The following is an 11,236-nucleotide window of genomic DNA, read 5'->3' on the forward strand; positions in this document are numbered from 1 at the left end:
TGGAACAGAACACTCCACCGTTCAGCAGAATGTTTCCTTGTTAACTCATGAAATGTGTAATGATTTTTCGGAGTGCCACTGTCTGTCCAGTGTATGGTGGAGAGGGTATTATGGGTTGTCCTTGATGGGCGACAGTTTTTTTCAGTGCCCTCCTTATCAGTTTATAGACCAGTACAGGAAACATTCAGGTTAACAGGTTTTAATGTGACATTGTGCACGTGCACTGTGATGCGAATGGTTGAACAGACTTCTTAATAGGAATAGCTTTTAAAGATCCCTAAGATTCAGCACATCAGTTGGACCATTTTTGGAGAGATGGAGATGCCTTCTTGGATGGTGTGCACTTTGGCGGTGATTTTGGTGGTGATTGTGTGGTGCCACCAGCCTGGCACATCTTAAGTTGTTTGCTCCAACGTCATTGGGTGTTTCGGCAGCTTACAACAAGACACCCTCTGCTGAGGTTGGCCCACCACAGGATGATCAGATCTGGGTGTGTGACAGACGGTGGCACCACGTGGTCATCTGGAAGCCCATACTGCATCTTTAAGTTTCAGCCACAGCCAGTGACTGCTCCGTTCTGCTGCAGTCGCAAGTTCTTTAATTGTCCTCTGTTGAGCCTGCTCTCTAATCCATACCTCCTTCAGGAACCTTGTGATAGACCTGGCTACAAAGCCTCTACAGCCAACCTCCATTGGCCACACTTTCAGGTTCCAGCCCTGCCCCTCTGCCTCAGCTACTAAGTTGGCATATCGCAGTCACTTCCATTCAAATGCTTTGTCGATGGTATCTTCCAATGGGACAGTTAGCTCAATGATTAAGACACGTCGGCAGGATTTGGACCAGAGGACAAGATCTGGGTGCAGGTTGGTCGCTGCAATTTCAGGTGGGAAGGTACCGGTAAGCCTCTGGTTGAGGTCCACGCACATTTCCCAGTCTCAGGCTGCGCTCAGTGGGCCTGGATCCGGAGGAAATGACTTTCCTCCCCTTCCCACACAAAGGATGGTTTTTGTGAGATGGTGGACTGGAGGTTTAGATGCATGGTATCGATGGTTTCCCTTCTGCTCTCTAGCTCAGCAGCCAAGCACTTCAACAACTGGTTGTGGCACCAGGTATATCTTCGCTGTGTTAGGCTAGCCTTGCAACCCACCAAGATGCATTTTAAGGTCACTGGGGCTGCACACTGGGGACTGGCTGAGTCCTCTCCATACCAGACACGTAGATTGGTTGGAGAGGGCAGGACATCATATGTGGCTCTGATGATGAAGGTTATCCTGTTGGACTCCATGCTCCACAGATTGTTCCATGTGATGTTCCTCCTTTCCACAACCTCCCACTTCATCCAGGGACCACTTCCTCACTTGCACACTGACCAGTCTCTACAGCCGATTGGCATGGGATAGTATGACGTCGTAGATGGACATTGGTCATGGACAAGGTCATTCTAGATCAGCAGCCCAAACTGAAAGCATCACAGTTTCAGTTTTCCAGTCAAAGCTGTGCTTTTGATCAGGTTGAGGCCACTGATGGTATCCTGCTTTAGTTGCTCCAACTGCTTTGAGTCCTTGAGCTCTACGCTGTACCAGCGCCCAAGGCTGTTGACCGGCTTCTCCAGAAATGTTGGTATTGGCTCCTTGTTAACATGGAACCTCACATTAGTGAGCTGGCTTTTGACAATGGAGATGCTCCGGGATTTGCTAGGGTTCATCTCTATTTGTGCCCATTTGATGTTTCCCTGGAGTTTATCCAGCAGGCATTTGGTACTTTTTGTAGTTATTGTCGTTATGTCATCCATATACACCCTGATTGGAGGAAGACACAGTCCGCTTTTCAACCATTCACCTCCAACCACCCACCCCACCAGGATGCCCGAGTAATGAGCTCCATTGCCATGGTAAACACCAGAGGGGATATGGTGCAGCCTGCCATTATGCCGATCTCGAGATGCTGTCAGGCAGTTGTGGTGGCCTGTGCTGTAATGCGAAACTGAAGGTCCTGGAAATAGGGTTCGACCAGCCTTGTGATGCCCTCTGGGCAACAATATGATTATGTAATATTAATTACACATTAATACATAAATAATTACATATTAAAATTGTTATCAATTTGAACTTCACGCCAGCTAAACATCAGCATAGCATTAGCATTAGCTATAAGTGTACCTGCTTTTGTGAAATGTTTCTTTTGCTGACTACTTTGAAGACAGTTGGTTAAAGGTTACCTTTCCTGTCAGGCATGTTGAATGACAGAGTCTGATGTCAATGGCAAGGAGATTAGTTATCCCTCAACACCCTCCAACACGCCTCCATTCCTACTATCATCCCTCAAATGTGTTTAGTGGCTTTTCTTTCTGTACGAAGGTCAGCTGTGTGAGGACTAATCCTGTCAGTTTTTTCATGAATGTTCGAGTGTGTGTATGTGTGTGCGTGCGCATGCGTGCACATGTCTGTATGTATGTGTGTTCACCTCAAGGTATACAGCACTTGAAGGATGATTAAAATAATTAAACTGCATGTCTCTATGTTGTACAACTCTAGTACACACTTCATTGACCTCACACCGCAAAGTATCATTTGTGTTGACTGGAGGAGAGCTTCTTGTCAAACTTAGGGTGACGGAACAAAGACCACCTTGATGATTGTGGACCGCAAGAGGAACCAGCAGGTGGTCCAATTAGTTGGCCCCATGTTGAGAGCATGGAGCATAGTGAAGAGCAGTGCTACATGCCTCAGGCTGATAGTCAGATCATAGCTGGGTGTGATGTGTTTCTGTAGGTCCAGGCGTTGATCACGGATGCCAGAGTGAAATGAAAGTATAGATGATCTACTCCACTGATCAATGAAGCAATCTACAGAAAGACCTAATGAATGTGTGTGGTTTGTGTGGTTTGTTTAATCATATGCTGCTTGAAGGGGAATAAACACATTGACAGGTTTTTCCATGTTTGTTTTGTTAATCACAGTACAAATGAAGCTTTCACCCAAAAAATAGCAAGTATTGGATAAATTTGAAAGTAGTACAATTGCAACAATAGAAAGTAAGAAATATACCACTTCCTAGTTGTAATATCTATGACATGTCATGTAAAGTATTTACTGTTTCACATCAATACTTCATTTACCAAGAACAATATGTTTTTGGTTAACTATAAGTGATGATGTCATTGTAAAATTAAATTATTCCAATGTGTAACAGATCTCGCATGACTATGTTTGTGGTACAGGAGACCCAGCAGAGGTTTCCAAAACTTGGGCAAATGGAGGTCTGGGATGAACTTGGCAGTGGGGAAATGGCTGAGGGCAGCAGCACAGACTGTGATGATGAAGATGGATGTCAAGCATCAGGAGACGGTCAAAGCCAGACCTGTAAGTAATACATATCCACCTCCGCATTCACGATCACTACCATATAGGCACACATTTCTTTTCTGATATTTATTTTCCCTCTGTGTAACTGAACAAGTAAAACTTGGACTAACGACAATTTTACCGGCCTCACAATTAACATACATTTCCATAAGTTACCTGAACAAGGCACCCACCCATCCAACGTGACTGCAACCACCTCGATTGGAGACCCCAGGCAGCCAATCACAGGATATATTGCTACTTGAACAACATTTTGTGCCATGTATCAGACCAGCATTGCAGAAACATGCCTTGCAGTTGAATGAGGCCACTGTGAAGTTACTTCAAAGCTTGCAAACACTGGCTGGGAAAGAAACAACACAACGTGGTTCTATCACAATGATACAAGAGAGTGCCCATGTCCCACTGTGATTGAGGAAAGAGGAATTCAATAAAGACTTTGTGAATGGCAAACAATGAAGTAGGGAAAGCGGGAAACAATGGCAGCAGCAAAGGAGAGCCAGTGATTACTGATATGATGGCCAGATCTTTTATGAACATTAAGATCTTATCATTTTCGGATACAAGACTGGGGATCTCAATATGGTAGAGTCGCCGAACTTGGTGTTGGGAGATGACCTTCAGAAATTAAATTAATACTTTATCAGAAGTAGCTGCAGTGCCCCCTCTGGCCTGTGTTCAAACTTTTTTGTCATGAATAGGTTCTATAGGTTCTATATAAGAAGACCACCTCATTGATGTCATATTTTTATTCTCAGACAAGTTTGACTTTATTTCTTCACACACACACACACATGCACACGCACGCACACACACACACACACACACACACACACACACACACACACACACACAAACACACACACACACACACACACACACACACACACACACACACACACTGGCACAGTGACACAGGTGTTAGGGCCTTAATGAGAATAATTTTTATCTGTACAGAAGCATCTGTATTTATCATGTTTGCTTTTTGGGGGGGCTAAGAGGCCATGACGGAGAGAGATGTCCACACTATGTAGACATGCAGACACAATAAAGACGGGCCCAGTGATAATGTCTGGAGTTAGCCCAACCTGTTTGGCTTTCTTGGAAGTTTTGCAAGACTGCAGAAATGCCATCTGCTTATTCAGCTGCTTCTGCACCCTGTTTACTCAGCTCAGTACGAATGCGCATGGACACAATTCATTCAGAGAGATAACCACATACATTACATTTTGGTTACCGAATATTGTCATCTTTTGTATAATAGCGAGCACAAATTTGTTAAGCAAAGATATAGTGTTGGAACATTCTCAGGTCAGCCGGATCGGCCATGCGCTTTCATGAGTGTGCATGTGGGAATGGAAGTTGATGCGTGAGAGTCGATCCCTTTATGTGTTCCTGAGAAACTGTCTGACATCACAAAGCACCAACTAATTACACAGTTTTATAGTTTAATGAGCAGTGTTTCATTATTTTCTTCTTTCAAACCAATGTTTATCCATTCTGGGCTACTGTAAACATGTGTTACAGCTCTCTGTAGATACTAGACGGATTATTACAAGGTAATGAAGACACAACAAAGAAAAACAGCAAATCTTCCCGATAATTACAAAACAGTGAAAAAAAACACATCATTTAAAATTTGGTATATCTGACAATTGATCATCAAAAACAACAAAAGTAGCTTAAAAATAGTCAACAAAAACAGGGACAAGGCTATCTATAAATACATACATTTTGGACAGGTTCCCTCTGCCCCAGTCATTGTGGGGCAGAGGTAGGGAGGTTTACAGCCTCTCCTAAAGCAGTGACAGCAGGTGCAGTATCCAAATAGCTAGGATCATCAATCAAAACCACTGTCAGAGGTTTATGGAACAAACCCATCAATCTGTGCTCGAAGCAAAACACCATGTCCTGTTGAGCCCTATTGCCTCTGCAACTGTCCTTTTGGTTTCAAAAACACATTTGTCAGAAGGAACTTACACAGATGCAGCGAGAACATGACAAAACCACGCAGAAAAGTCCAAAATCCTTAGTTGACAGAAACCAGATTCTTCTTTCTGTGTGTTCATTATACCACCTTGCTATTATTATTATTGATTGCTATCCATACGTACACATTGAGATATGTCCAGAAATTCAAAAATCTATGCATTACATCCTCTTCCTTAGCTGGGTGAGGATGTAATGCATCATCGAGCCAGGAGACATTCTTTACTTTCAATCTGTCTTTGCAGTTGTTTGTCTCTCTATAGCTATTGCTCAACTCTGAAGGTCCATGTTAAAATGGGGTTTGACCTCCCACTGTTCCATTAAGAGGCTTCAGGTCCAAGATAATGAACAGCACTAATTTAAAGAGAAAATGCGTTTTTTTTTCAAAAAACATTTTATCATCACTGACACAAGTCTTGCTGATGAGTTGAATATAGCCCCCTGCATATTGAAGCTACCTTTATGAAAATAAATACGGATGCATCATACATAACTAAGATCAATGGTCAAATTATTGTAGGCAACCTCATGAAATGCTAGCTGTGAATGTGTAACTCTCTTAATATTTTACAGTGTTTGGCTAAAAAAAAGATGACAAAACACTTAAGACACTTAAGACGAGTTCCAAATGGCACATTCTTTTCAAATAGTTCAATTAGTCATACATCATTACAAGAATGTGCAGTCTGATTGAATGATGTCATTCCTGTTTGATGTTCAGATTTGTCGCTCCGCCCGGAGACATCCTAGTGTTCATTGTGTGGCGACTAAACAAGGACTGGTCATGTACGAGCAGCTATGATTAACAGCCATGAAAAGGATAATAAATCAGAGAATCTTTAATTTCATCCTTTTGCCCTGCAGCAACGAGAGCCTCCTCTGTGGTACATTTGTGGCACGGCCATGTCTTATTAAATGAATTAGCTCAGGAGCACTTATCGGTGCTCTATCCAAAGGAGATATTCATTTGCAGATAGTTCATTAAAGTATTAATCTCTGTAAGACCCACGGTGGCACTTTAGTTCACTATCCTTGCTTTCGGAAGAGAGAGGAGACTCAGAATACCTGTGCATCAAAAGATTGAACAGCGATTTATTTGTCTTAGTACAGCAAGTTTGTCTGTGTGTCTGGCAGATAAGGTCTCTTCTGGCTATTTGTGCAGATGTGCAGCAGCCAGCAAAATCACAGAGACATTGATAATGCGAAAGAAATTACACAGTAGATGTTTGCTTTTGGTTTCCAGAAATCTTAAGGAAAGGCTTATAGGAAGAAACAGGAGAAATCTATGAAAAAACATTCCTACTGCTACACTTTTTAAAAATCTTATCTCAAATGTTGTATTTGTGTTGCTCTTTAAGCCATCTTTAGGCCCTGTCAAAGGGGTGGTAAGTCTTAAAAATGAGGGGAAAGTAAGATGACCATCTCAGACTTGGAGGAGAAGTAAATTTCACAAACACTTACAAAGATTCAGTAAGTGTAGGATTCAACACACAGTTGAATCCTACAGTTGCAGAAGTACAGTTCTCTTTTGGTAACAACTGACATCTGTATGGAATGCTGGTGAGCTCACTGAGAAAGTGAAGACACCTCCAGCATGATACTCACGGTCTGCACATCAGTGGCTAAAGCACTCTATTAGCACCGTATCAAAGATCAAAATCATCTAAACATTACAGGATGGAAATATTTAAGAGTACAGTAATCCCTTGTGCATTTGCACATCAACAAATGCAGCTTTGCTACATCACTGATTTTTAGTAGGTAGTCACGGGATACAATATGCGCATTCTATTGGCTGACGACATCCGGGAGTGCACTGCGGTCTGTGAGTCTCAGAACGCAGTGTGTGTGTGTGTGTGTGTGTATGTGTGTGTGTATGTGTGTGTCTCAGACTGAAATCGTCACTCCAAAGGATGACACTATTTAAAATCTATATTTGCTGCTTCATTGACATTTCACATGAATGTCCCAGTATAGCGTATTTATCAGATTTGAACACTTTCTCACCCTTACAGGAGCACACACACACACACACACACACACACACACACACACACACACACACACACACACACACACACACACACACACACACACACACACACACACACACACACACACACACACACACACACAAGAAAGCTCCAATCAACACATTTTGAATTTATAGATGAAAGGTGCCGGCACAAAATCTAAACTCTCCATCTATCAATGTCCGATATATTGTGTGGTTTCTTGTCTGCTAAGTTTAGTCATGTAAATCACCTCTGTTCAAAGACTGTATTGTATTGTACAGCTAATGACCTTGAACCTTGCTTTAGTGAAATTAACCAACTTTGTCGTATCAGCCTTAAAAGATTCTTGTGTTGCCAGTGTGATGGTACCTGGATATCAAAGGCACCAGGAGAAAAGCCTGTAAGGCCATAAAGGTGTATGGCAGCTGTTCACTTTGGCAGGAAAAGCACATTCCTGAAATGAATGGCTGTTCTGGCAGGACATGGCCAACCTACAACAGCGTTAACAGGATTATGCCGGATCAACCCAGAGCCCGCTACGGCCAGCCGGTGACCCGGCTCTGGGCCTAGATCACACTGCCTTTCATGTTAGGAAACTTGCAGATGAAGAAAAGACACAATTAAGAAGATATGAGATCAGAGGTTAAAAGTCAATGCATGGCGAGGTAATACCATGAAGCTAAATGATTTGATGTTGGAGAACAAATGGCACCAAATGCATGAATGAACAATAACTTGAGCAAAAAATGTTCAGAGCTGTAACTTAAGGTTGCTTTGAAACATACGAATCTATGACGCAATCTACCATGAGAGAGTGGAATTAGAAAGATGGATGAGGGATTTGGTGCCTGTATTGTCCATCAGGCAATGTAAAACCAACTCACACCCCCCTCATCTACCCATTCCTGGGACTGGCGTGCGTACAGGGTGACTGGCCAGCAGATGTAGTGGCTGCGTCCCAGCACGGATATCAACAGTAGGACTGCCATTTCCTTTAGCCTTTCATCAAGGGGAATCAAGGGGATGGGAAAGAGCTCCGCGGGGCAAAGCGGGGTTGAAGAAGAAGGAACATGAGGATTAGAGATTGCTTTAGTAAGGCAGGAACATAGTTTTCTTAGTGTGGCTGGATCTGGACTATTGTTTTTTCACAGTCATGCTATCCTTCTGTCTGATTTAGTGTCAAATATTTTTCTGCAAATCTATGGATGAAGTAGAAGTAGACTTCCAGACATACTGTATTTCTAAAAGAAGAATTATAGGGATTTTCCCCTTGTCTTATTTGTGTACACAAACAATTTACAAGCACTACACACTATTTCTTTCTTATAATTACCCTCTCTACTGTTCACAAAAGTATTTGTGATCAACTGTCTCCTGTTTCCTGCTGCCTCTATCCTTGCTTCTTTTTAATTCCATCCACCTTTCCTTTCAGTAGCCTCTGTTCTTTCCAAGCTGTGCATACTCTGTCCTGTGGTTTTTATGACACTTAGCTTAAAGGGCTCCCTAGGTGTGCACTCATCAGAGGAGAATGGTTCACATTAGCCGGCATCATCGTTTCCTTTCTAAGCACAATTAATGAAGCCTTTATGATTGAGCTTCTCTAGTGCACCTTTGGGATTCTGTTTGGGAAACACCAAAATATCTAATAGTGTAACAGGTTTTAAAGTAAAGGAAGTAGTTGGGATTAATCACATCAGAAATTAGGGAAAAATAAACATCCAATTTAGCATTTTGTATGGTTGCTATGAAGTTTACAGCAGACTGACAAGGAATTCTAGTGCTCTGATGCCATAGGCACATAAAACTCTTAACTACAGTACGGAGGAAGGAACTGTTATTCACTACTATAACAAGAAATCCTTACTGCATGTGCAGGTTTCCAGGCAGTAAATTTCATTTTAAAGATGTTTCCAGACTCATAAAGTCTTCTTTATTGAGCGCTGAAAATGCAATGGATACAACTTGAATTTTACTGTGCGCAAAAACACCCTTGCACACAATTCTTCTACTTATGTCCTCAGTCAGGCTTGGATTAAACTTGTAGCTTGTCACCGAGACTGGATTTAATCACTATTTAATGAATTTTTGTTGCTGGTTACACAAAATAACAGATAGACCTACAGCTGAGGTGATTTAGTGATGACCTTTATTATTTCAGATATTAATGCTAATATCAGTGCCTCTCTGCTGGGGGCTGGGATAGGAATTTGTCAGAAGGGTGGGAACCATGTGCTTGTTGAGTTGGTACATACACAGAATGCTAGCTTTCTTGCTGTGACACAGTGCTGAATAAGTAACTGAGGACATTCCACTTATATTGAAAAATACAGTTGAAGGATAAGCAGGAAAGAGTCTGATCCTCTATGTCTCTGCTCAGTCTGGTATGCAGTCTAGGTGAGGAGAGGAGGGTGGAAAGCATGGAAGGACTTAGCGAGAATTTTCAAATTACTTCTTCTACCTCTGTCTCAAGATAAGAACAGTTTTGCAAAAGTGAAATAATGGTAATAATGGTACTTTCAACAGCCGAGGTGTTTTATCATTGCATGAGAGGTCAGATTATGGATGTTGGTAGCAATTATGCCATTGACTACCTGCAGTGTGAGTGTGTGTGCGGATTCATATAAGTACATTAACTTTAAAGGAGTATTTTGTTGACCAGCAGTGATCGTGACAAAACTCCTCAATCCATAAATAGTTTGGCAATTAGCTCTGATCCTGGAACCGATTGTGAAGCCTAAGGGCTGGGAGTCGGCTGACCTCTGACTATTATGGGTGATTACAGATTAGGTTGGACTGACAGGGTACTCAATGCACCTTTGGAAGTTATATGATTCTAAAACTCCAACCGGTTATGCAAACAAGAGTTCACATCAAAGGTTTGATTCACCCTCCCACAAAATCAAACATTTATGATACCACAGCACAACAATTTTTCTTCCAAACTCACACACATTTCTGAAAATACTTTGAAGTGTTAAAGTAAAGTGTTGGCTTAATTTAATCAGTTCAATTCATTGGAGGCTGGTCACATGGTGCGACACAAGACTGCATCTTGTTGTTTCCCTTTTTTGTATACTGCCATTGCTACCTGCTGTCCCTGAGCAGGTAGTACCAAAAAACAGCTTACACTCGATTATCTTTCTGAACTTCATCCCACAGTGTCACTTGAACATCAAAAGAGAGCACTGGAGGGTTTTATGTGCGATTTGATTCTCGATGCTCGAGGCAAGACGAGGCACCAAATCCCAGTGAGGGAGGCAGAGTCGAGACACGTGACGCAGTTTGAGACTTCTGCACTGTTCAGTTGATTCCAGTCAGCAGGAAGATGGATCCATATGTGAAATCAGAAGACGCCACAGTGACAGTTTTCTCTCAAGTGCTACCCGATGTGCGTTTTCTCTTGACTGCAATGGATGGCAATGACATCTGTGTCTGCATATGTGTGAGGGAGGAAGGGTATGAATGATAATCTGTCCATGCCTCCTCTATGGTTTTTGTCTACAAGGGCAACCTTACACCTGCTGCTGCAATAAGGAATCTTAATCAATCAACTTTTATTTATATAGCGCTAAATCATGTCTGAAGACATTTCAAAGCGCTTTACACATAGAAAGCCAACAATGCCCTACAGAGCAAGCATAAGCGATGGTGGCAGGGAAAAACTCCCTCATTGAGGAAGAAACTTTGGGCAGGACCCAGGCTCTGGAGGGCGGTCATCCTCCTTGACCTGTTGGTTGGGAAATAGAAATGCATTGGGGAAAGAGATAGGTCAAGTAAAAGGTCAAGTAAAATATTGAACCCTGACTCTCAGTAAATAGTGTTCACAGGTGGAGTGTTTGGTGTGTGTGTGTGTGTGTGTGTGTGTGC

At 42.3% G+C, this 11,236-nt stretch overlaps 1 protein-coding gene across 2 annotated transcripts in view; it reads left to right on the forward strand.

Moving 5' to 3' along the window:
- gpc5c (glypican 5c) overlaps positions 1–11,236 on the forward strand; it is a 95,944-nt gene that overhangs the window by 75,923 nt on the left and 8,785 nt on the right. For both annotated transcript variants that reach the window (XM_068340182.1, XM_068340183.1), the window contains one exon: positions 3,221–3,362. In XM_068340182.1, the coding sequence (XP_068196283.1) occupies positions 3,221–3,362 (142 nt within the window). The remainder of the gene's footprint in view (positions 1–3,220; positions 3,363–11,236) is intronic.

This window comes from Antennarius striatus, chromosome 18 (assembly GCF_040054535.1).
Source record: "Antennarius striatus isolate MH-2024 chromosome 18, ASM4005453v1, whole genome shotgun sequence".
Taxonomy (NCBI): domain Eukaryota; kingdom Metazoa; phylum Chordata; class Actinopteri; order Lophiiformes; family Antennariidae; genus Antennarius; species Antennarius striatus.